The sequence below is a fragment of the Ceratotherium simum genome, chromosome 10 (assembly GCF_057802395.1).
Source record: "Ceratotherium simum simum isolate JZ-2026a chromosome 10, ASM5780239v1, whole genome shotgun sequence".
In the NCBI taxonomy this organism is placed as follows: Eukaryota; Metazoa; Chordata; class Mammalia; order Perissodactyla; family Rhinocerotidae; genus Ceratotherium; species Ceratotherium simum.
This window is the reverse complement of record NC_141909.1, coordinates 5896332-5923925: the sequence shown is the minus strand read 5'-3', so window position 1 is coordinate 5923925 and position 27594 is coordinate 5896332. Positions and strand designations below refer to the sequence as shown.

Sequence of the window (27594 nt, the reverse complement as noted above, 5' to 3'; positions counted from 1 at the left end):
CTGTTGTCTTAAGAGGAAAAGAAAACTGCAACAAAAATTTTAGACTCTAATTACTGTAAAAAATACCTGAGAACATTTTACATATATTTTATTTATTTGTTCATCATACCGTATGTTTTGCAGATTCAAAATCTTATTTCACTGTATCACATTTCACAAAAAGAAAATTCCATTAAATCCAAACACTTTGGCTCAATTTGACTTTTGTGTAGAGCTGTAGCAAATGTTTCACCAAGATTTTCATCAAAACTGAATCTCTATTTAGAGGCTTAGAAACTAACTTTGTTCCTATTAGATTTCATTTACTGATAACCTTTGCATGCCCTTTATATTAAGAGAAAGGAAAAAATAGATACAAATATTATTTCTGGTGTTTCTAAGCAGTGAAATCCTTGGCATGTGCCTTAACAATAGCCATGATTATATGGCTAAATCATCACATGGTTTATCCAGAGCCATCGTGAAGGTGGATGCTGAGCTTATGAGCCAAGATGGCAGCAGGACCAATCCAAGACATTTAAGTTGCCTTCAGTCCATTTCAGGGGTCCATTGGTCTTCTTGACGGATTGATGAAGTCAGCAGAAATTATTACCTTAACTGTGGTCCTCCATTATTTCATACCATATGTAGATATAGCCAAGAATAAAAAATAAAAATAAGACATAAAATAGAAAAATAAGTAAAGCACTGAAATCTTTATATTTAACTAGATAATTTTTTTGAGGCTCAGTCAGCAGAATGATCCAACTACTCTACATATTTGCATAAAGAAGTTTGGCCAATTCTTCTCTCAGAGGAGTCAGTCGGGTCAGCTACATAACGATGGTGAGAGAAACAGCAAATTAACCTAAGCAAATCACTCATTTGTAATCTAGCCGACCAAAGAAATAAGGCATAAACAAACCTTAGCAGTGGCTTCTATATATGTGTAGTATCTTTAATATTTAAAATTTTAAGGATTTTAGAATTTGCAATTTAAGAAGTAAAACATTTCTCTAGCTACTACCATACCACATAATGGTATAGCGAAACTTGCTTGTTTCCACATCATTCTTTGTCTCTCAGAATTGAGTGGTATTAGTACTTTTGTTCTATGTTTCTATTCACTTAAAAACTGTATTTGAGTGAATTCAGAAAAAGAACTTAAAAATAATATGTATGCGCTTATGTAGTCGTCCCTATTTTCAATATATCACACATCATCAACAAATCTACGAAAAATGGAAATGTGGTACATTGTTTCAGTGCAAACATTAAGATGCTTATCATGATATGGGAATAAAAGTCATATGGAGGAAAAGGAAGAAAAATAAAGAGAAAAAGTAAAAGAAGAAAACCCTCATTTTAGACTTTTTCTAACGTCCACATAGAACTTTAACTTTTGTTTTAATGTTCACTTCCTATTATATTACCTATTTTGCAGTGAAATAGTCAATGAGAAATGGACATGAGCTGAAATTTGCTTTCCAAAACAAATGACTTCTAGTCAGCTCGCACTCAGACAGCTGGAATCTTGAAGCAGCCAGTGCTGCAGTGAGTTGGAAATTTTAGGAGAAACAATCACTGTTTCTATATCCATAGATCAACAGCCTAGATCCATAGATCAATGCCCATAGGCTGGCTTTTAACTAAAGTGTAAATGTGAAAGCATTTGAAGATGTTATAGTCAGAAATATGGAGTGGGTGAAATATATGCAAAAGAATTAAAATATCTATTAGGTGGGTGAGAGGTGGATGGAATGAGAAGAGAGATAACAAGTAATAAAATGAGGTTAATAAGAGCCCTCCACTTACTTAGACTTGAGCACAAACTTCTCAGGCTTCCTCATTTTTTTCACTATGATTTCATTTCATGGAAATTATAGTATTAATTTAAGACAAAAGAGATATCAATTCAGTTTAGACATATTCATGCTGAATGAGTTTAAATTTACTGTGGTGTTTTTGCTTACGAAATCCAGTGGCACCAAAGATTTATTTTTTTTTCTAAATCCACGAGTACTTTAAAAACCACTTTGAGGTCCAGCCCTGATGGCCAAGTGGTTAAGTTTGGCATGTTCTGCTTTGTCAGCCCTGGTTTGGTTCCCAGGTGCAGACCTACACCACTCATCTGTCACTGCCATGCTGTGGTGGCGGATCACATACAAAAAAAGGAAGATTGACAACAGATGTTAGCTCAAGGTGAATCTTCCTCAGCAAAAACAAACAAAAAACAAACCACTTTGAGGTTGCATCATTATTTCCACTACCATTTTAGATCAATTCACACTCGTATATGGAACCACCTCTCAATTCCTATGGGCCTCTTTAATTTTTGCTTTTCATCAGCACTTTTTTGGGTGGAGACATATAAGGAAACAAAAGCTGTCTACTTCTGAAGTCATCAGAGCTCGCTTTAATTCTATAATATAGGTAAACTTTTTCAAAATGTGTTGAAAGTTCATCAATGGTCAGTTTCCTAGATGAAAGATGTGAAGTGTTTCTGAAAATACGTTATGAAGAGAGAACCCAGTGCAATCCAGCAGCTCTGAAAGATGCCAGGAGCAGTCCCCACAAGGGGGCAGATACAGTTTCACTTTGTGAATGAGTAATGATTACAACTAACTGTTCCCGAGGACCCATTGTGTCTAGGCACATTGATATTATTCATCTCATTTAAGCCTTAGGTGGTCCCATGAGGTGTTTTCACTTCATGAGATGTCATGTTCAAATATATCATTGGCCTCCCTGGGCCACATGCTAAGAGGTATCACAGCTGGTACTCAAACCATGGCTTTGCCCCCAGGATCCTGTACCTCTTATCTACAGTAAAAAAGAAATTTGAAACCCCATAACACCACCACTTCTTAGCTAGGTGTTTCATCAAGATGTTCCCACCAACCTCCTTCTCCTTTTCTTCCAAAATTTCGAGAGAGGAGCAGCAAAGGAGTGGAGCAAAATGCAATGTGGGCAAACATGTCCTGTGACATTGGATAGCTCTTTTTATAGTTCCTCATTTTTTTTGTTTGAAACTTAGTGATTTTATAAGTATCTTAGAATTTAGAGAAAATAAATGATGGTCCCAAAGTATGTTTGAGACCTAGTGATCTCACTGTGCTCCAGAGCCAGTGTTTGGAATTTGTAATCAGATGTGGTTTGAGTTCCATCTTTCTACTACCTACCTGTGTGACCTTGGATAAAATAGCCCGGTGACTTGTTATTTTTAACTTTAATCTGAATGTTTTGTGTGAGGTAAACACAGCTCTGAAGTATCTCAAGAGCAAAGAATGTATTTCATATTTTGCTTCATGCCTGAAGTTTTATTCCAAGGCCGAGAGGATTATCTATACATTTTATCATTATTTGGAGAATTTCTAGAATTTGAAGCAGCTTAATAGTTCTTCTAAATGTTGTGGAGATATTGCTTTATGCTCCACTCAGTTTTTTTCCTTCCTTTCAGTTAAGGCTCGTTATTCAGTATCACTCAATACCTACATGTCATATACATTTTTTCCTAAACGTCATTAATGCCTGGAAGATGGAGAAGATTCTGGTTATTTAAAAATTCTTATTCCTTCATTGATGGAGACAGTTTAAGAGTCTGTTTTCCACATCAAAGTAGATATGGTTTTTGAATGAGCATGCTGCTCAAACTTTAGCAAAAATATAGGAATCATTCATCATAATGTTGTGTGTGTGTTGTAACGGACTGAATAATTTTGTGGTTAAAGTTTTACTTGTAAGCAATGTATATACACATATATTAAATAGCTGTATATCACTATAAAGATATGCCACAGATGTATAACCCTTTCTCCTTATATATACATACGCATATGTATATAATCAAATACCTGTCTGCAGTTCTAGTAAAAAGAAGAGGCACATTTAATTTCTGTGTTGACTGTTGACTGAATGCTTCCAGTAGCAAGAACACTGTAAATTTAATTATTACATAGAAAAGAAAAAACCAGCACCTCAGACTGATCAATGTTTTAATGTTGTCCAGATACCAAATGTCATCTAGAATTCAGATATTTGGCACATGGATCTGAAACCCAACTATATCTTTCATTTATTTTTTTTTCCTGGCAAAAATGATGTTCTTATTCATTCATATAAAAACCCATTTTTATCTTCCTTTCTTCCTTCCATCTTTCTTTCCATCTGCCTTTTTTCCCTCTCTGACTGCCTGCCTTCTTTTATTAGAGTGAGTACAGGTTCTACTAGTTAATGGTACCAATTCATAAGTCAGAAACCAAATTCCTTTTTTTGTAATAATGTCGTTTGAAAGAACGACTTTCAGTTACTATTTGTGGGAGAGGGGAACAATACTATCTTTTTATTTTATTTTATTTTTTTTTAATTTAATTTAATTTAATTTTGTGTGTGTGTGTGAGGAAGATCAGCCCTGAGCTATCTGCCAATCCTCCTCTTTTTGCTGAGGAAGATTTGCCCTGGGCTAATATCCATGCCCATCTTCCTCCACTTTATCTGGGACACTGCCACAGCATGGCTTGACAAGCGGTGCATCGGTGCTCACCCGGGATCCGAACCCAGGCCACCGCAGCGGAGCGTGCACACTTAACTGTTACACCACCGGGCCGGCCCTCAATACTATCTTTTTAATGAAAGAAAAGTCAAAATAGTTTATTACCAAATGTCAGTGCAATAAGCAATAACATAATTCCACTTACATTATTTGACATTTGCTTTTGCAGAATCAATATATTCCATAAGCTGGAATTTCTCTACAGCAGAAAAAAGACGGTAGTAATCATGGAGAAATCTAGTCCATACGTTTGTGGAAAAAATATTATTTTCTTGGTTTTCAACTTGCTTTCAGAAATAATTGTTTTAACCTCGTAATTCACTATCCAGTATGGAATGGATATCTACTGCAAGAAAAATGGAATGAGGTGATGACTACCAAGGTGCAGGGCTCGAATTTTTTCTGTCAGAATTAATATGTGCACAACACCGAGCATGTTGATCAAGTAAGAAAACTACCACAAAGGATCAGTGAGTGTAGTGAGATTTGTATCTTCAGCGGCTGTTTCTTGGCTTTGCGAAGGAGTTATTGCCTATCTGGATCCATTAGTTGATCCCAGGAAAAGCTGCTTTAGTTCATTGTGTCAGTGGAAATATCATAGGAAGTGGTAACATGATAATAAATACTAGGCACTGAGATCATTCTCATATAATAAGAATAAATGTATATGGCAAAAAAAATCCCACTGGAATTACAGACTATTCCAATCCTGGCTGACTTGTTGGAGAGAAAGAACTCATTCCCCTTCCCTCTTTACCATCCCTTCCTCATCTAGTTTCCTATTTACAGTTAAGATTGCGTTGTTTCTCCCAACTCTTGAAATTGCCTTTTGGAGGGCTGACCTCTCAGGTAAAGTAGTGGTGGTTTTTGTTTTCTCTCTTTCAGCTGCCATCCTCCTCAAACTAGAGCTAAAAACATGGCTGGGTGGAACCTTCCAATTTCTTAGACTGGAAAAGAACTTAAACCAGTTGCAAAAGATATTAAGAGAAAATGAAACCCTGTTTGTTGAGGGATACTGTTTTTCATCATTTTGCCCATTGTCTAGAAATGGTAACTTCTTAGCATACCAGTCAGAGTGGCTGGAACTTGCATCCATGTTGATGTGTCATTTTCCTGAAAGAATGGAAAGGCCTCTGGCGTGAACAGCAGCAGGAGCAACATTGAAGAAAAGGACAGTGGAGTGGCCTTTGCACAGCAGAGGCAGACAAAGGTCGTTAACAAGCTTTTTCCTGGACGTTTCTCTTCAAGTCGGGGAGAGGTCAGTTGAAGAAGAGCTCACCTACTACGTTCTTCCGCCTGAGTCATCACCCACCCCTCACCCTCGAATCAATGCCCCTTACTTCTCTCCTCCCCCCAATTCCGCTATATTCCACCACTAGTTAGGCTTTAAAAATGCTCATTTCTACCAGTGTTTAACAATTGCAACAATTTAATGCCCCCCCAGCCACTCCCCACCCACTCATGTCCCCCAAAATAGCACCATATTTCCATAAATTAAAACTACTGTGTGTGTGTGTGTGCATGTGTGAATGTGTGTTTGCATTTGCATGAAAAAAACAATTTTAAAAAAAGAACAAAAACTGGAGATTTTTGCATTTTTGGTGTTTTTTGTATTTGCGCAGACCATTTTAGGATTTTCAGTCTCAACAAAACACTATTAAAACAAAGAATCTAGTAAAATATTTGTGCATGTACTGCTAAACAATTCTAGCAATTTTATTAAGCAATACCTTTATTATTTTTTGAATATTCTTAACAGACTGGAACAAAACATTTTTTTATTCAAAACAAAATATGCATACTGTACGCATGTCGCAGGGTTAAGTATGATGCAGAGATTAAAGTTTGTTTGAACAAAAACAAATGCCTGGGGGAATTTCATAGCTATAAAGTTAATAACTAAATTTTGTTCGCTAAGAGGACTTTTTCTATGGTTTTCCTTCATCTCCCAGCTACACATCAAACATATCTGAAGTGCACTTCCCAAGTGTAGTTAGAGAATAGGAAGGAATGTAAAGTGTTTTTTTTTTAATTATTCATTTTGTTGTTTGTTTTTTTTAAAAACAGCCCTTATTAACTCTTCCTTCCACTGATTCTACTGTAAACTCATAAAAGCCTTTTTTAGAAAGCAAATTCATAGACACTCAGCAGGTGAAATGTTTCCACGAAAAGAAAACATACAAACGGAGCGATCAGATTTCTCCTCTTTTCTTCAACTATCTAGAGCATGTTAGAGTGATAAAGTTTTTGCACTTGAATGAAAATGGCTAATCTATTTTCTTTAAAGAAGTTCCTCTTGTGTGATAATGCAGAATTGCATACACTTTATACCTGGAATAATTTAAAACCATATGTTGGGGAAATACTGGGGTAAAATTGTATATATTCTGTATAGGGCAGGTGTTTCAGCATCTCTACGATCTCCTCCACAATAATAAAGGAGGCAAAAGAAATCCAGATTTGTGTCCTCAGTCTCTTTGTTCCCATTCCAATGGCCAAAATGTGCTCCTAAATTACTGCAACAGAACTGAAATTGCAACGAAAGCCCACTGCAGTCCCCCAGGAAGGGCCTGCTACCTCTTCACATCCCGACGCTAGGCGGCGCTCCGAGCCACCCGACCAGAGAGAAAGGACTGGGCCTGGGGGAACGGGAGCTGGAGCAACAGAGCTCCTGGTAGTTTTCTTTGCTTTCATTTTGTTTTCGACATAAAAATGTGTTAACTGTCTGATTCCATCTACTATGGAGAGCACTTGTTCAGCTAAAAAGGACCCCCCTTGTTCTGCTCCGTTGCGGGTTTGTGCAACAGCGGCTCAGAGGCCCCCCAGAGCGTGCACGCCCACTCACTGTGGCTACACGGACAGAAGCAAGCGATGTTGTCTGCTGAGGGGAGAGAAGAGGGCCAGGGAGGACGGGCCGGGAGGGCGTCGGTTCCGTGGGGAGGAGGAGAGTTAGGGAATTTTTTTGTTTTTATTTTCTGTTTTCTTTTTTTTGTCTTTTTTCTTTTTTATGATTTTTTTGTTGTTTTTTGCTATACCGTGAGGTCATAGCAATCATTCCTCTAATAGAAACTGACAGGACGTAGAGACAGAACTATCTGATGAACACACACAATGACTAGAAATATATATATAGAGAGAGAGACAGTGAAAAGACTTAGTTTACCTCTGAGAAACCATCCCCAAAAATAAATCCTGTATTAACAAGTGCAAAAAATAAACAAATAAACCCAAATCAAAACGAAAGCAAATAAAACCTCCAAACATTAAAACACAGTGTATAAAATGGTGTGAGAAATTTAAGTCACTCGACAGCCTTTTAGTCAATAAAAAGCTGTGTTTGTGTCCTTGTTGGGATTCAGGCCCATCTTTTTAAATTTTACCCTAAAGGCCTTGCAAGAAGTGACTGGAGGGTAAAGGCACCCCGTCTCTGTCGCATCTGACAGCAGCTGCGTTGTCGTGGTGGGCCAGCTGCGGCTCTGGGGACGCTGTCCTTCCCTTACTCCTCGTTGGTCGAGCTTTCTTTCAGCGTGTTGATGCCTCCGAAGCTCAGCGCCGTCGTGTTCTGTGCTGCCGAGGCTGTGAGAACTGTATGTAAGAGAATCAGTACAAGAACACACAGTTTGAGTCTGCTGTTGCACAGTCTTGTTGCTGATGAAACTGGGAGCGACGTCCTGTGACAGGAGCCACTTTTTTCCACCGTCCCTTTGGATGGGCTGCTTGATTGCTCCTCTCTCCTGACATCACAGCATTCTGGTTCATCATTGGTTAGAAAGGTTTCGTAGAGCCCTGCAGGGTGAAGAAAGGGGACGTCAAAAGGAGAGCAGACCTGCAGGAAGCGCTCCTAGCCCAGTGAGGCTGAAAGTTTAACACTCTGAGCCACAAGTTCTTACAAGCAACTCAACGTTTTCTAAAGCAAAGTCAAGTCAATGCAATCTGGATCAATAGTCAACCATGCTCTCAAACCAGGACTTAAAAGTTCCTCGCTGTGTTCTTTTTATATTCCTGGTGGTCAGACCATGGAAGTTCTGGGTTGTGATGAATATAGAATGAAAGATTTCATTAGGTTGAAATCAGAACCTGAGGTTCTGGATCAACTTGGTGACCAAGGAGATTCAACCATCCTTTTTCTTTAACAGGAATGTGATTAATTAATGCAATGCATAGAGTAACATTAACTAGTTATGTTAAGTGAAAAAACCAACAAATCATAACATCATAGCTATAGGAACCATGTTTATAAATCACTTCCTCCGGTAAACCTTACCATGTCCTATATCTTCCTTTCTTGGTGAGTGGGCATAACTATTTCCTTTTGATTTAGTTCCTACCTTTTTCTCTTAGTTTCCATTGGCTATTCTATTGATGACTACCTAAATGGAAGCCTTTAGCATCTTTTGCCTGGACCATTGCAGGAGTCTCTCTGTTCTTGGTCTTCTCTCTTCCACGATACCTTCCAGAAGTGCCTTTCAGTGACCAGCTGTCTCTCTCTCTCTCACTTTTATTCTCTTTTCTTACTCTTCCCTTCTCACAGAATCTCTTCTCTTTCTCCCTTCTTCCTCTAAAAATACACATTGTTCTTATTTTAAAATTGATAAATGGATATGTGGGAAACTTTCAAAGTGGTGAAAAGAAGAAAACATCTGGCTATCTATAATCTTTCCAACCTTGTTTCTTGCTATATTACATACAATGTTTTTATATAGTTGCATAAGCCATCTTTTTTTTACTTGACTGAAACATTGTCTCAAGAGTGTTAAAATAAAGTTTCTACACAAATTTTATTATGTTACTCTCAAGCTTTAAAAACTTAAAAATGAGGATGGAGTAGTTGTAAAGATTAAATACAATTTTGTATGTAAAATGCTAGGCACAGTGTCTAGCACAGAGAAATAACTTGAAAAATGTGGCTACTGTTAATAATAATAGCTATTAATAGTGTCTCATGCCTCCACCTAAATAATAAAATCTAAAATATGCTTTCCTCCCTCTCCAGACTCATTGCTCAGTGCTCCAGCCATCCTGAACGACTGGCTCTTCCCAGAATATGTGATACTTTCACCCATCTCTGTACCACTGGCCATGCTGCTTTTTCTTCCTAGAATTTTCTCCATCACCTCATAGACCTAACTCCCACTTATCCTTCAAGTTCAGCTCACATGAAATTCCCTGTGTGAAGCCTATCTATACTCACACTTCTGGGCTGCTGCTGCATTTTGTGTAACTTGTGTAATTTCAATAGAGCAATTATTATTTATTCTTTTAATCACAATTGCTCATTTTCATGTCAATTTCCGTACCCATCTGTCACCTTAAAAGCAAGAACTATATATTTTCAGCTTTGCGTTCCCAATGTGTACCAGAAAGCCTGAACAAAATAGATACTTAACAAGCACTTATTACATGAACAAACTCAATAAATATCTGATTAATAAAAAAGAATGTATTAAATAATATATATACACTGCAATCTTCAGTTTCTTTTAAAGAAATGACCAAGATATCCTTATAATGATGCTTACAATATTCATTTCTTCTTAGGCATTCAAAGGTAAACTTCACCTTCGCCTAGGTAGAATATGAAAAAAAACTGAATTAATGAGGTCTGTAGCTCTGACATTTATATTGTATGATATTTTCTTTTTTCATAAAAGATACCTCTCTGGAAGACTAATCACTTATTGAAGTATATGTTTTCCAAAATTATATTCTACAACGAAGAGAGTTTATGGTTAAGATTATAAGAATAGACATCTAAAGATCATTTATATCAACATTTTAGAATGCTAATAGTTAGAATATGTTTAACAATGTCGTCTGAATAAGAAGCTCTTCCAAAGTTGCTCAGAAGCTAGCTTGCTGATTTATAACTAAAGTCATTTCACAAAGAATAAGGCAGTTCATTCAGGTCAGTAAATGTACTCTTCTTTTTGACTGACAAAATTAATACTCTCTCTTTTTCCCGTGTCTATCTCTTTAATAAGAGTTTTTATTCAGAGTTATACATGCATGTATATTAACAATCATATAATTCCACAAGATATTTTACAAAACAAAAAAAAATTCCTCCACCTGCCGCATCCCAAATTTTTCCTTCTCTGAAGCAAACACTTAAACTTCTTTTAGCTGTTCTGTCTTTAGCTCCATTTCTGTAAATAATCTGTTTTATGCTTTTCTCGATTTTTCATTTTTTATCATTATCTATCGACTTCCCCCTAGGACATGTGAAGGTAAAACACTCATTCTTCTCCTTCTCCAGCTCACATGCACCCCCCCACTCCTCCATGGTTGTAAGTTCAATACTCAGCGTTCCCTTTATTAGCTTGTTGTAAAAACAATTCTTCACTCAGACATGTAGTAAACTGTAGTTTTCCGTTCCTGTACTGCTGCTTTTCCTAGAGCTAATAATTATCTTATTGTTTTCTATGTACTTACTAATTCATTCCCAAATACTTTGCCAGTTGTTTCAGTTGAATCAGGAGTTCTCTCAGTTTTAACTTCCTGAAGAAACATCTCCTAGAGTCTTTTACCATCTGGACTGGTTGCTTTTATGCCTGATGCCTAACTACCAGCCTGAAAACCCCAATGGACCATCCTCTTGGGGATGCTTGCGGCCTCTCTGCTGTGCATTTCCCATTTTCTGTATCCTCTGCTTCCTTTCTCATCTTGCTGGACCACAGCATCTAGTATCTTCATAAGGAAGAGCTCAAAGGAGTAAATTTCCGAGATGCTACATGCCTGACAATGTGTTTACTCTACCTCATATTTAATCAATTGTTTGGCTGAGTATGGAATTCTAGTTTGGAAATTCTTATCCTTCAGATTTATTTCAGCATTACTCCCATATTTAGTTGCTGGACCTCTGGGATCTGTCCTCTAATTTTCTTATCTCACCTCCCCTATTTTATACCGCTTCATCCCTTTGCTCTGCTTTCTGGAGGATTTGGTGAGCTTTATCATGTAATAATTTTATTGAATTTTTCCCTCTTTTTTTCCTATCACATTTTAATTTCCAAGAATTCTTTTATGGCCTCTGAATGGTGGGGTTTTTTTGAAGTGACTGTTCTCATTACATAGTTGCACTATATTCTTTTTTCACTCTGAGATATTTGCAGCACTTTTCTGTGTCGTGTTTTATTTCCTCCCTACCTAGGCTCTGTTTTCTCCAAGTCAGTTTTTTCTTCTTTTTTTGTCTCTTGTTTTTTATGTGGGAAGCCTGCACATTTTTGAATGCCTACGGGTATTAAAAAGTATTGGAATCTGGGCACCTAAGGAGGGTTGTGGGCTGTGAGCTGCACTGTAGGATGACCTGCCTGAACTGTTTAGATGGAGAAACTTAAAATTCTTCCCTTTAGGTTGATCAGATTTCCCAGAAAATATCCATTACATCTGTCCAGGAGGGTAAAGGCTGGCAGCCAGTTTTCTGAGAGCAACATGGGAGAAGGGGCTAGGGATGGGGGCGTCTCAATCTTCGGTGCGCGTACATTCATTTAATCTCCGTTCTGGTCCCCCAAGCTTAACTCCTCATGGTGTGACCCAGTTCAACAACTTTCTCCAACCATCTCCAAAAAATACTCCCCCTCCCACAAAGAAATATGCCAACAATTATCCCTGGGGTGTGGGGAGGAAATTGCTAGGTTGGAGAGGGGCGAATGGGCTATGGAGCGCTGACTGCTTCTTAGACAGATTTCCACCCAGTCCTCCTATTTTGTTGCTCTGAATTCCTTATTGAGAGCAGAGCACTTTATGCTCTCAATTCCGGAGTCTTCAGAGGGTCTTGGACGTAAATCAGGTTGATTCTTTGTTTCTTCTCTGCTGCTTTAGCATTCACTTTTCTAGGTTTCAGTAAATCTTTTAGCATGCATCAATTTTCTTTACAGTTTCTAAGAGATTTTGGTTGTTGTCTCCTTGTCCATTCTTCTATCTTTTTAGATTTCTACCTAAAAACAATTATTCTTCTGTGGAGTCTGCCTAGAAAAGGTTACTGTGCTTTTCTCTACCTCATTCTGCTCTGTACTGACCTCTGACTCACTCCTCCAGCTGGTCCTGCCGCCTGCAGGTGGATCCTGCCTCAGAGTCTCACCGTGGCTGAAGAGAGCACTCTTGCTTAAGGTTTCTCAGCCCCTGGGCAGCCGCCTCCGGTAATCAGGGCATCTGTGAAGGGCCAGCTCTGCTCCACATATTTTCCCTCTGCCGAATCCTAGTGCCTGGATGCCCTCACAGGTGTACCGAGAGTCCTTCTCAATAAACCACCTGCACACAGACCCGCCTCCTGGGGAAGCCTACCTTAGGCAGTTAACTCCTTCTCATCATTCAAAGAACTATAAGAACATATTTCCAAATGAAATAATTTCTCAAACAATAATCTCATAGAACAAATATATGTGTGATTGGGGTTAGGAAAGGTAAAAAGCAAGTTTTCTGTTAATGAAATGCTTTTCTGATACATTTTGCTTACAGAATGTTCTATTTGCAATTTCTGATGAATCATTGCCTGCTATTTGACATTGAATAATAATAATAATAGCAATTATTATTCTTATAGTACCAACGTCATGGAGTTTTTTTGAGGATTAAATAATACACATAAACTGTTTGGAACAGTGCCTGGCAGATAGTAAAATCTCACATAATTTTTCCTGTGCATATAATTATTCCTATTATAAGTTGGGATAAATAGTAGAATTAGAATTTATTATTAGGAAGGGTTTTAAAGAATATCTAATTCAAATTCCTTTTCTGTTTTCAGTTAGTTTAAGCCACTCACATAAAAATGTTATTTTTCATAGCTCAAAACAATTATTCTAGTACAGTCATTATAAATATTACCTAAGCACAGGAAAATCAAATATTCTAAGGAAATCCTTAAAATAAACACATGATGTTATTTAAATATAATCCTTCATTGTCTCAGTAATTTACCATCTTTAAGTCTAGAAATATGAGACTAATTTTTCAAATATTTGAACTAGCAATATACTTTACAATATTTTTCTGAATACAAAAGTTTAGAAAATAGTAAAGTAAAAAGAAGTGGGAAAATCACCCAAAACCTGACTTTGTTGGGTTGAAAAAAGAAAAAAGAAGAAACTGCTGGAATTTGTTTTCCCAACTGTTTTTATTAATACAGATGCACATATATACACCACACTGTGTGCATATAATTTACAAATTTCGTATATAAAATTATATTTACTATGTAAGATTGTATTTTACATTGTTGTTCTTTATTTGATTTGGCAGTATTTATTTTAAATTTTGCATGTATATTACCAAGTGAGATTATATATGTAATATAAATATAATATACATGTATATTATATATAGTTATAAAGTTTTGGAAACTCTCTAGAACAATTTACATGGCTTAGAATTTATAAAACTTTCTGGATATAATTTCTTTCTTTAAGGTAATTTGTATAATTTTATAGTTTCTTTCATGGGTATTAATTTGTCAATTTTGATTATTCATAGTTCTCTAAAAATAGCTTCTTTTATTGAGAGTTTTACATTTATTAATGTAGAGTTATACATAATATTGTCTCATTTTAAGACTTAATTTTTCTATATCCTCTTCTTCATTGTTAATATTTTATTTCTATTTCATCTTTTTTGTCCTTGACAAAACTTGCAAGCTTCTTTTTTCCATTTTTATTTGCACTGTCAAAGATACAGCTTTTGAAGATAATACTTATTCTGTTTGCTAAAGCATTGATTTCTTCAATTATGTTAATTCCTTCTTCATCTTTTGTTTAATTTTCTCTTATTAGTCTCCTTCTAACTATACTGAATTGAATGACACTTTACTCATCTAAATTTATTTTTTCCTTAATAAGTAAAACATTTATTGCTCTAAATTTCCATCTGAGAATAGCTTTAGCCAACTTTCTTATGTTTTCATATAGCGATTTTACATATTTCGTAATTACAATTTATATTTTCTTTTTTATCTAAATGACTTAAAAGAGTGTTTTATTGCTTTATTTCCTTTTAATTTCAATTGTTTGTTATACTTTCAAAAATACTTTTTTTCATTAATTTCAAGTTTTATTTACATTAAGTTCAAGAATATTGTCTTTAAAAAGTTGATTTTCCCCAATCGTTTTCTTTGTGTCATTTCTTTGTAGTATATAAAATTATTATATTATTATTTTTGGCTAACATTGGCTAACAATGCTGTCTTTATATGTATATATATTTTCCTATTTAGAACGTCATCAACTGAAAAATATATCTTCTACAACTATTTCTAATGACTTTGCTTTATATATTTGGCTACTATGTTGGTAGGTACAGAAAATTCATAAATCTTCACATTATTCACTGGACTTTTACAATTAATCAAGAAAACATGACACTCTTTGTTCTTATTTTTAAAATACAAATTTTTGTTTCTTTTGGTGACATTTTGTTCATTTCGTTCCTGTTGTGGTTTTGAATATATTTTGTTTAGTGTTAATGTAATCTCTATACATATTAGCACATTTTCTGATATATCTTTGTCCATTGTTTTAATTTTTCTTGGTCTCTTTATACTTTTCTCTGTGCTGTGTTCTACATCTAAGAGCTTCACAATGATTGAAAAGGAGAGGTTAATCAATTTACATTTATTGTCAGATCTGTAATGCTTGGTCTTGCTTTCATCATCATATAATAACATTTCCAAACATTTAAAAATGTTTCTTTATTGTTCCCTTTGTTTTTTATGATTTGCTGCGTGAGTATATTTAAATGTATATTTTTTAATAATTTGTTAAATGCATGCTATTATTAATTCTCCTAGAATTTATCTTTTAAAAAATCACACACACACTTGAACAAAACTTGTCTAATTATCAGGATCATTGATGAGGAAATTAACAAAATTTTACTTCCTTCAACTCCTTGTCCTGCATCATTTTTTGGCTACAATCAATGTTTTACACTCATTTATTGTCAAATTACTCTCATTTTATATCTTACCTCCCAGTAATTATTAATAATATTTGCATATTGTTTTATACCTATTTTATTCAAGGATTATTTGGTTACAGTTAAGAGAAACCCACTGGAGCTAATTTAGGCAAAAACAAACAAAACTAACAAAAAACCAAGAACAGGTGGTGGGAGGAATATTAGAAAAATTCAAGCCTATTTCATGAAATGGAAGGCCGAGAGCATGCTGGGCAACGTGAAGAACAAAATGCGAGATTGTGTGCCCATCAGAATAGGGAGGAGACACAGCACTGGCATCTCTGTTCCTGCTGCACACATTCCTCATTTCTCTCCCCCTCGGCAGGCAAGTCTTGGCTGCCTGTTCATGCACAGGGACATAGATGACTTCTGAGCTCTCCTCTCAGATCACTGCCGTCGGAGATGGGCAGGGACTGCTGGGTTCCAATGACACCCTCCTGGGGAAGCAAATCTGCTTGGCTTGTTTTGCTCATCAATGCCAGTCCAATCAGCCACACCACAGAAAGATTCCCCTGTCACAGACGTAGCTGTGCATATTGGTCCACTCCTTTTGAAAGAGAAACGTGATGTCAGTGTTTTTCTTCCTGGTAAAACATGATATTTTCCTTCTTGAAGCTTGTGGGATACTTCCTTCGTTCTCAAAATTCAAGAATGTTTGGGATTTAATCTAATTTCCTTAATTTTGCCAGAATGGGGAGAACTACTTTAATCTACCAACAAGAGTGTCCGTAAGCTCAGGAAAGATTTTTTTCTATTATTTCTTTGACTGTTTCTTCAGTTTCATATGTTCTCAATGTATCACATTCCCTGTCACTATTTTTATGTTTTGGTCTCCACCTTGAACTTTGCCGCTGCATTCTTCAAGCTTGTCCTCCCCTTTACTTATTCCTATCTCTAGAGGTTGATACTATACATGTATAACATATCTGCAAAATTTTTTTTGTTGCCTGCAATATTTTCTTTTTTCAATCTAAATCCAAAGTTATGTTTGCCTGCTTCCCAGTCAAATTCCCTTTTCACTCTTCTCCTGTTGTTTTAAAGGGTCTATATGCCTTGAATTTTATTGAAAGCAGATGCTGTCTGAAATTACCCTTGTAACTTTTCTCAAATACGTGCTATTATTCTGCCTTTTAAACTCCATTTTCCTTCTTTCATGTAAAGTATATTTTGTTAGGTCTCATATTTCATTTTCTGTGTGTTAAAGGTTGAATCGAGTCTCCTCCAAGAGATACGTTAAAGACCTTAGTCCTAGCACCTCAGAAGGTGACCTTATTTGGAAATAGGTCTTAAGAGACTTAATCAAGTTAAGACAAGGTCGTTAGGGGGGCCATAATCCAATCCAATTTTTTAATGGTTTCTGTTTTGCTTTTTGTTGGTTTGTTTTTACATTGGGAGTGATTATCTTTATAACTCTAAACAGCATATTCATACATCTATTTCTTAATCCAGTGGTTTTAAATCATATCTAATTATTCTCACCTGAGAAAGCTGAGTACATTCATGTCCCTATAGTTCTCTCTTACCCCATTCATCCCCAAATTTGGCCAGCCATTGCTTCTGTTCTAAAACTACAGTTACATTTTCCTATGTGTTTTTGTTCTGTATGTTAATTTTGAAAATTGAAAGTAAAAAAAAAATCTTTAGAGTTCATTTAATTCCATTTCCTTACAGGAATATTATTCAAAATATTTTAAACATTATGCAAAACAGATGATCACTTTTTATACTTTATCAATTCATAAAAATCATGAAAATTTTAGATAGTTTTCTATTTGGTTCATGATTCTCTTGCACATTTTTTTTCTGAGGTTGTGGTAGTCTTTCATTTTTCATATAATCAGAAAAAAGATTATACCTTCATCCCTATATCACTAACACATCCAGTTTCATAATCACACCAAATTCAATGTTCTAATATGAAGAGTTTATTTTTGTGGCACAGATATTATTTCATGATTTATTTTCACTCTACCACCAACATTGAGAGTCTGTTGTGTCCTCTTTCTTGGATTACTCTTTTTTTCTGCTAGAGTAAAACTTTAATTTTTCAGATGGGCTATGTGGAAGGTAAACTTTCAAGTATGTATATATTTAATTTAAACAAACTTCATTCTCCTATTTGAAATATAATTTGCCTGGGTGTAGGAGCCTACATTCACAATCTTTTTATTCTAGTAACTTTGGAGACATTACTTCATCCCGTCATTGTGTCCAGTGTTGGGGTGAAGATTCTGATCGTATTCGTTTCCTATCAATGTTGTAACTAATTGCCACAAATTTAACAGTTTAAAACAGCACTCATTTATTTATTCACAGTGCTGTAGGTGAGAAGTCCAGTAGGGTTGACTGGTTTCTCTACTTTGTGTTCACAAGGCCAAAATCAAGATGTTGGCAGAACTGAGTTTTGCCAGAGCCTTTAGGGAAGAATTCATTTCTAAACCCATTCAGTTTGTTGACAGAATTTGTTTCTCTGTGCTTATAGGACTGGGGTCATGATTTCCTTGCACGTTGTTGGCTGGGTAGCTTTCAGCTTCTAGAGGCTGTCCCTCCCCACTTCTTGGCTCATGGCCCCTTTCTCCATCTTCAAAGCCAGCAATGGCACGTGGAGTCTTTCTCATTCTTCTAATCTCTCTGACCTCTCCTTCTGCCTCATCTTTAATGCCTCTTATATTGTGATTCTCTGACTGACTCTCTGCCTTCTTCTGTGCTTTTCAGGGTTCATGTGATTAGAATGAGCTCACTCGGATAATCCAGGATAATCTCCCCATCTCAAGGTCCATAACCTTAATCATATCTGCAAAATCCCTTTTGCCATGCAATGCATTTACAGGTTCTGGGAATTAGGTCATGAGCATCTTTTTTGGGGTGGGGGGATTATTGAGTCTACCACACTGCACTCTCTGGCCCCCCAAAATTCACATCCACGCCACATGCAAAACACATTCACCCTACCCCAAGGTTCCAACAGTCTCCACCCAATACAGCATCAACTCAAAGTGCAGAAATCTCTAAATCTCATCAGTTCAAAATCTCCAAATCTCATTATCTAAATCACCTAAATTAGGTATGGATATGACTCTGGGCATAATCCATCCTGGGACAAATTTCCTCTCTGTGAAACTAGAAAGCAAGTTATCTGCTCCCAACATAACAATGGTGAGACAGGCATACCTAATAGAGACATTCTGCTTCAAAAAGGGAGAAAATGGAAGACAATAGGGGTCATCAGTCCAAATCAACTTTGAAGTCCAGCTGCACAAACTCCACTTGGTTTCCAGGCCTAAGAATAATCCTCTGTGGTTCTCAGCTCCACCCTCTGGGCTCAGAGCTCTGCCCTCTGACTTATCCTTTCTTTTTTATGAAAAGTAGCATGTATTTGCAAATGAGTAATTTCATTAGCATGTTTCCTGCCAGTAGAATTTTGGGGGTCCAACAGTCTTCATTTCATCCTGCCTCTGTCTCTTTCAGGCCAAGCTGGCAATGTTTTTGCTGATATAAAATTCTCAATAACTTCGTGAGATTGTTTTCTATGTCACAAGGATTCACTTCATTAGACAAGAAGCTCCTCCTCCGCAGATCTTTCCTAGATAATCCCTTCTCAATTTTTGGCTACTTCTCCGTGGCTGAGGGGATCTATGAGTCACAAATTTAATCTCCCCAAAGAGTCGTTTGTGTGACTTAATACTCTGACCTATCAAACTTTCCAAGGTATTAGCAATGGTTGTACAGCCACACCCTCAGTTCTGTTCTGTTTTATTTTGTTTTCTCTAGAGTGTGCTTTTCTGATAGCAAATTTTTTATCTTTTGCCATCTTGGAAGACTAAGATTTTCCCAAATCATCAAATCCTGGATTATTATTGTTTAACAGTTCTTCTCTCGATTTATCTCTCTCTTTTTGCATTTTACTGTAAGCAGCAAGAAAAAACCAGGTTACACCTTAAGCACTTTGCTGGGAAATCTCTTCAGCTATAGAGCCAACTTCATCGCTTATAATCTGCCTTTCCTATAACTGCAGGACACAATTCTGCTAAGCTTTCTGATACCATATAACATGTTTCCAATTTCCATTGACACTTTCCTCATTCCTTTCTGAGCCCTCACTGGCAGTCTTTAATGCCCACAATTCTACTAACATCCTGTTCAAGGCAATCTGGGCTTTTTCTATCACGTTCCTCAAAAGTCTTCCAACTTCCACCACTGCCTGGTTCCAAAGTCGCTTCCACATTTTTAGGTATTTGTTACAGCAGCACTTCACTTCTAGTAACAAAATCTGTATTTGTTTTCTATTGCTCTTGTAAAAATTGGTCAGAAACATAGTGGCTTAAAATCGCATGCATTTATCATCTCACAGTTTTGTAGGTCAGAAGCCTGGGTTAGTTTGACTGGTCTCTCTACTCTGGGTTTCACGAGGCTAAAATCAAGGTGTTGGCCTTGATTATCCAGGCTGATTCAGGAGGTTAGCAGAATTCAGTTTCACATGGTTATAGTACTGAGATCCCTGTTTTCTTGATGGCTGTTGAGTGGAGATTCTCGGCTTCTGGAGGCTACCTGTGGTCTCTGACTCATGGTCCCTTTTTCCATCTTAAAATCTAGCAACAATGAGTTGCCTCCTTTCCAGGCCTTCCATTTCTATGATCTCTCCTTCTGCCTCGTCTTTCTAACCGTCTCTTCTGTGATTACATTGGGCCCACCTGGATAATCCAGGATAATTTCCCTAATTTAAGGTCAGTAGATTAGAAATCTTAATTCCATATACAAAGTTCTTTTTGCCTTGTAATGTAGAGTATTCAAAGGCATAATATCAGGAAAGAAGATCATGGAAGCCAAAATCCTGCCTACCACACTGATATTAACATCCTTCTCATTTCATTGAGGGTTTAGCTTTGTTATCCTCTATGAAACTCTTTGGATATTCCATATATGTGTTTTATTCTAAAATTTCTGGATGATATGTGTACATGTGGTTTCTTTATAGTTTATCCTGCTGAGCCCTTTCAATCTGAAACTATGGTTTTCTTCTACTCTGGAGAAATTCCTTCAAGCATTGCTTTGATAATCAATCCTTTCCCCCAGTTTCACCTTGGTATTCTTGTTTTGTTTTGTTTTCTCCAAAAAGCTTATATTGGGTGGATCCTGGTCCATCCATATAAGATTTTTACCTCTTGTTTCCTTCAATTGTCAAGTCTCTTCAAGAGGCAGAATTCTCCTTAGAGTGAGTGAATGAGGATGAAGTGGACAAATTGTGGCTCCTTTCCACCACTCCCAAAAGTCATTAATAAGATCCTTCCTCACATCCATCTCAGTAGCTCATTCAATGTCTTTAGAAAGTAGATCCTGGTTTTTGTGGGCAAACACCACCATTGCATACGTAGGAATGGGGATAACCAGTTGGCTCAGACGTCTGCTGCGAGCATGTAATTCCTTAGAGTTGCAGAAAATAGTTTTTGAAATTAGTGATTCATCTTTAAGATCTCTTCATTTTACATTGCTGCAATAGTGATTTCACGTGAATATAACCTAGAATCTATTTAGAAGTAACCTACAAAAAATACAAAATCAGTACTGGTATCCAAATTGTGTCCACTTTTTTTTCAAGGTACAAATAATAAAATAAGTGATCACTAGAGAATGTGCTAATTTTCTAGGGTTATTTTATAATTGGGCTGATAAAACAATATAAAATGATAGGTCAAGCTAAGAAATCTAGAAAAAAAGTCTAAATCATAGCGACCATCTGCAGAAAGAATTAGACTTATGAATGTCTATATATTTATAGTTTTTATAGTATCTTTTTTAAGCAAGGGCAAATTTTAAGTACTTAAGGTATACACTTGAAATAGATCAGTTTTTTTTGAGGGGAGTAGAGGTAGGTATATCAGATCTATATGATGATTAAAGGCTAGCATCACTCTTACGTCTAACTAACATTAACAGTATTATATAACTTTTCTTCTAGCTGACATTGTTGAGAGTAAGGACCACTCCTCTACTCCATCCTGGTACTCTAAACACCTACCAAGCTGCTTGTCTCTAAAAGAACAATAAGTATTTGTTTGATGAGGGGAAGGAACCAAGGAATACTGCACTAATACTTTGAGTTGTAAGAGAATGTTTCCATGAATTGAGTATATTCAATGACAAAGCACATAGATGTAACCTAAAAGTAAAATATAAGCACATACATCAGGAAGAAAATTGACACAGACTCTCAAGAATGGGCCATACAAATATGTGGTTATGTAAAGAACTTTCAGAGCTGAAAGCTAACTGCACATTATATGGAATATAGATTGCTCTAAAAGCTGAAAATGATACTAAGTGAAATGAAAACAAAGTCTCACATTAAAATGGCTGAGACATTCTACAGAGAATTCACTCATTTGTTAAGGCCATAAGCTAAGTTGAGGAATAAATTGGGCATTTGAAATGTCTTGAAGCTAAGCAGAGAATTTCCTCCACAATGGGTCCTAAAGTTTTCCTGGGTTTTACTAGAAGAACAAGGATTGTCTGCAGCCAGAGAGAATATAGCCTAAACAGAAACTTAACACATGCTGTTAAATATCACATTTCACATTATTTTCCCCAAAATGGTTATAGCGATTTTTTTTTTAATTTATTTGCTTAGCTTAGCTATCACTCAGATCTTGGTTTCTATTTATTTATTTTTTTGTGTGTGTGTGAGGAAGATCAGCCCTGAGCTAACATCCATGCTAATCCTCCTCTTTTTGCTGAGGACGACTGGCTCTGAGCTAACATCTATTGCCAATCCTCCTCCTTTTTTTCCCCAAAGCCCCAGTAGATAGTTGTATGTCATAGTTGCACATCCTTCTAGTTGCTGTATGTGGGACACGGCCTCAGCATGGCTGGAGAAGTGGTGCGTTGTGCGCGCCAGGGATCCGAACCCGGGCCGCCAGTAGCAGAGAGCACGCACTTAAGTGCTAAGCCACGGGGCCGGCCCGCGATTTTTTAGTTATGAAAAATTTATTCTAAGAAAATAGAAAAAAAAGTTAATAGACAAAGAAACTACATTCTCATCAAATATAACATTTAATTTTCCACCCATCCCTAAAGAATCCTGTGGTGGTTGCCTTGATGAAGATGTTATAGGATGGTGGGAATTGAAAACCACATTGATTCGCGGAGAAATCAGGGCCCTACTGTGCAGCTGTTTGCATCTGCACAAAGCATGAGAACAATTCAGGGTGCAAGGCAGTGGGTACTGTTGGGACAGAAAGACTCGTGTTCCTCTTTCTTATTCTGATAAGCTACCAAGTACCAGGAACTCCAAGTGGAGCTTAAAAGAGTCACCTGAGGAAGAAATAAAGATCCCAACTCCTCTTCCATTGCTATGAATCAATCATTGCTGCAAGATGCTTTCACTTTTCTGCTTGGATTGCTCTCACAGATAGAAGGAGTGTTTAAGGAATTTCACGAAGTGCATTTCAAGAATTCAGAGACACTTGTTTAAGTGTATCATATGAATCTACATTACAGGAAGATGTGAAAAAATTGGATCCCTCTCATGGATGTTTCTGTGAATTCATGTTGAGCACTAGCTAGTTCAGCATCGTTGCCCAAGAAGCCACATGAAGAAAATTATATGGTCCTGGTTAAGAACATTACCTATATGTTCTATTTCTATTTATTTTTGTTATTTTTCTCTGTGAAATGGCATAATGGGGCTCACATATTGTAAATTAGTGTTATGGTTTAGTATATATCCCACAGTCTTTTTCTAATTTGGAAATCCTTGGTAACTATGACTCTGCAAAAGAAATATCCTTGAAAACAGGAAACTATATAAATAATTCTATGGCTTCAGTATCTCCAACCATGAGTCATAATTGAAGAGACAGTTTTGTTAATACTTTGATCAACGTATTTAAAGTACGAACAACATTTCCTGCTTTTCTTTCTGAAAGGAAAACCAGACTTTTTCTGTAATCACAGAATACATACAAAACTATTCCAAATTCTGTGTACACTCATGCATACATAGACATATGTTAATGGCTTCAAGGCATGTAAACACCTCATAAATAGACCCTGACTTCAAAAATATGCTTTATTTTCAATGAGTTAGGGGAAAATTGTTTTCCTAATTTGATGCACCAGTTTTTGAAACATTAAATGTGAACACAAACAGTTGTGATTTTAATCAAAATGTTTTTACTCAAAACAAATGCCAAAACTTAAATTGGTAATACTCTGACTCTAAAGAAAAGCAAATATATTGGAACAGTTTGTGGACCAGATAAGAAAATCTGTCTCAATATTTTGGAGTCAATATTAAATTTAAAAGAAAAGAATATTAGCTAGAACTATTGGCTACCTTTATTTGTCAGACTTGAATTGAATTGACTTCCATTAGTGTCAACATTTAAAGTAGGACATTCAAATAAGAAAAAAGTAATATAACAATTTTCAAAAAGGAATTACAAAGACATTGGAAGCAGTGACATTGATGGCAGGCAGGTAAGGGTTTGAAGGGGTGGAGTATATGTCCATTTGAAGAAGATGTCACTCATTAGAATGCATATTCCATTAAAAATAAAGTTGTATCTCATAGTCACACATATATTCCACTGAGTGAGATTCTGGCACGTCAGTTGCCAAAGGGAGTGTCTCAGACAGCAGCATATTAATTGTTTATTTCCCTAGTTACAATGCCAGGTAGAGCAGTATAATTTGATTCATTTCATCCAATGCCACCTTGAATTATTTGTTTTCCTTTCCAATTGTCGCCGGCTGGGGTTATTGGGTCACACTTGCCACTGAAGAAACAGGACTCAAGTTTTAACACAATGCAAAATAGTCTGGTAATGATTGCTAATTAGTCAAAGAATGAGTTTAAATGATAGAGTTACAGTGCCGGGAAATTATTCTCTTTTTTCAAAAAACATAACAGGGTTTAACACTAAGTTACAACTTTTATTTGAGAGAATAGAATATATATTCTTTCTAGTGACAAAAACTGTCATTCTTTCAGTAGTTTAGATATCTACTGTCTTTCTGCTGATTACATTTAATACATATACATAAATTTAGGAAGACCTATTAAATTGAGAAAATCTGAAGATAATAAAAATAAGATTTTGAGGTATGTGTTTCCTAGAGGTAACATAATATAAACTAGTGTGTTGAGATGCTGGGCTCCTTGGGTCCCCTCCACTTGATGTTTACAGTATTTGAACATCAACCATTCTATTCTGAGCAAAAGAATTTCTAAGAATGCTGAGCAAAACAGCATTCTTAGAAATTCCATGCTTCCTACAAGAAACAAAGACGCAGGAAAAGGAAAATGTGCATGGGTGATAACAGAAAGAAAGAGAGAGAGAAATAAAGGAAGAAAGAAGAGATTATGTATTAAATTAAGAATTAGACATGCATTGAGGCAATATAAAAGATAAAAAGGACCAATGTAAAAAAATTCAAATACTAGTATTTAAAGAATTGAAAAAATAATGATGTGTAATATTTTGCTTATAACATTGAAAAATACTCATGATAATACCCTATGTCCACAAAAGAGTGAGAAATGAGCAGTATAATATAGTGCAGGGAAGAATCTATCTTGTCATAAACTTTCTGAGTTTTGAGCAATGAATATCAAAAGCCTAAAGCTGTTGTGTGCCCTTTACACACCAAGTCTAATTCAATAAGTGTAAGGAAATAAATCAGAAGTGCATAGAAATAAGAATGCATATACGTTCATAGTAGCATTTTGTATATAGCAAAGAATGAAAATGAAAAAAGTCCTATAATTAGTAACACACTTAAGTAATTTACATTATAATCATATACTGTATTGTTATGCAAACATTAAATTATGTTATAGAAGCATATTTAATAATTCGAAGCAGTATTCATGGTATAAAATATCCTTCTCTTCTTGGTGGTAGATTATGGTTTTTCTTATCTTCTTTTTGCTTCTGTGCACTTACTAAATATTTTAAAATAATTAAGCATACAATTCTAGTATAATTATAACAATAAATACTACTTTTCAGAAATGATGTGGGTTTTTAAGATATTTGACCAAAGGATGCATCTTTTCTTTAATATGGTTGGCAGTACACACACAGTAAGCCAAACGTTTAAGATGAGGCTGATGTGAGAATATTGTGGGGACTAGTCCTCCCCCATTGGATGGATGTGGTGCAGGTGGGGCTGACCTAGCCCCTCCACGTGCAGGAGAGCCCCTGATTAACCCGATTGACCAGGGATTCCGTCCCCCTTCCTACAGCGATAGCTCAAACGTGGGCATGAGACTTAAGCCAACACTATGCGACTCCAAGGCAGGACTTTTGTGAAAATGATTGGGAATGAGGTGATCTCTTCCTGCTGCAGTTTCTAAATTGAGAGGTTACAAATCTGTGGCTGCTGATGAAATCAACTAACAAGGAGAAAAACAGAGCTCAGAGATGGGGAGAAAGAGAGCTGAAGCTAGAGTCAGAGCTAGAACTAGAGAGAGGTATTCCATATGTATGTCTAATCTCCCCATGGATATCTATAATTAATATATCCCTATACGTCAACATATCCATTTTTGTCTCTATCATCTATCTATCTAATGAATAATATACCCTGATGTTTATCTCTGGACGTTTCCATTGTATGAACCAATGAATTCTCTTTTTGCTTAAGTGAGTTTTAGTTAGGTTTCCACCACTTGGAAGAATCCTCACCAACACACATACTCTCCTCACAGAGACATCGGGAGGATTTAATGAGAGGGTGTGCCTTAAGTGTTTGGTTGAATGTCTTAGGCATACTAAGCACTCACAATTAGTAGTCAGTAATAATGCTGGCAGTAGTTATAATAGTAGTGGCCGTGACATATACACACAGTAAGGTAGCCTGGAAGCTATGAATTAATCTTCATCATGGATTTTATTTTTGCTTGGGAAATAACTTGCTTAAACTTGGGGAAACGTAGTTTCTCCATATTCCCTTTTCACATCTGGAAATTTATGATGATAACACTCTCCATACTTACATCCCAGAAAAGTTACAGAGATAGAGTGAATTGTTCCCTTCCTCTTCTATACTTTGTTAATACTTCAAATGGAATGTCTCCAATCTAGCATTTATTTTGTTTGTTTACTTCTGCAGATGAACATGTGTTTCTTAAATTATGAACCACGTCTATTAATCCCTTTTCTATTACCAGCATCTAGCACAATGCCTGGTACATAATAGACGTGGTAGGCAAAATGATGGCCCCCCGAAAAATGTCTACATCCTAATCCCTAGAACCTGTAAATATCTTGTAATGGCAAAAAGGAATTTAGGATGCAGATGGAATTCAGGTTGCCTGTCAGCCAACATGAAAATAGAGAGATTATCCTGGGTTATCCAAGGGAGACTAATCTAATCACATAAACTCTTAAAAAGGGAAGAGAGAGGCCGAATCCTGGGTAAGAGAGATGTCATGGGTGAAGAACTTGCTCCACAGTTGCTGACTTTGAATGTGGAGAAAGAGAAACACAAGCCAAGGAATGAGTGTGGCTTCTAAAGGTGGGAATGATCCTTGATGGACAGCCAGCAAGAAAACAGGAATCTTGGTCCTACAATGATAAGGAACTGAACTCTGCCAACAATCTGAAAGATCAGGAACCAGATCTTTCCCCAGAGCCTCGGAAGGAATCCAGCCTTTGGACAGTGGGATTTCAACCCAGTGGGATCCGAGTCCAACTTCTGACCTACAGAACTGTGAGATAATACATTTGTGTTGTTTTAAGCCACTAACTTTGTGGCAATTTGTTAAGGCAGCAATGGAAAACTGATGCAATGGATCTTGAGCAAATTTGTGTTGAATGAGTGAAAATGCAAAAAGAAATACTTGGGGAGAGGACACAGAGCACACTTCTTAGGAGGTAAAATATGGAGGAGAAAGAATATAACTATATACATCCACCACATTTATTCCTAGACATTTCTCTCTAGGACAGCAGGCATTTTATAATAAGAGTGAGAAGAGTTTATGACCCTCTGGAGTCAAGCTTGTAATGAGAAAGTCACAATTAAGAGAAGGTCGGCTACTCTAATTACAAAATAAAGTTCTGGTGAAAAGAAAGGATACAGGAGAGCAACAAACTCTGCTAGACAGG

The 27594-nt window shown here is 36.4% G+C and overlaps 1 protein-coding gene across 2 annotated transcripts in view; it reads right to left on the bottom strand.

Moving 5' to 3' along the window:
* Positions 1 to 6110: 6110 nt before the first annotated feature.
* Positions 6111 to 27594, bottom strand: part of NALF1 (NALCN channel auxiliary factor 1) — a 629879-nt gene continuing 608395 nt past the window's right edge. Inside the window, exons 3-4 of one of the 2 annotated variants that reach the window (XM_087435865.1) lie at positions 10051 to 10096; positions 8230 to 8317 (exon numbers count right to left, since the gene is read on the bottom strand). In XM_087435865.1, coding sequence (XP_087291991.1) covers positions 10074 to 10096 — 23 coding nt within the window. In that variant the 3' untranslated portion in view covers positions 8230 to 8317; positions 10051 to 10073. Of the gene's footprint in view, positions 8318 to 10050; positions 10097 to 27594 lie in introns of both variants that reach the window. The other variant, XM_004423164.3, reaches the window with a different exon arrangement.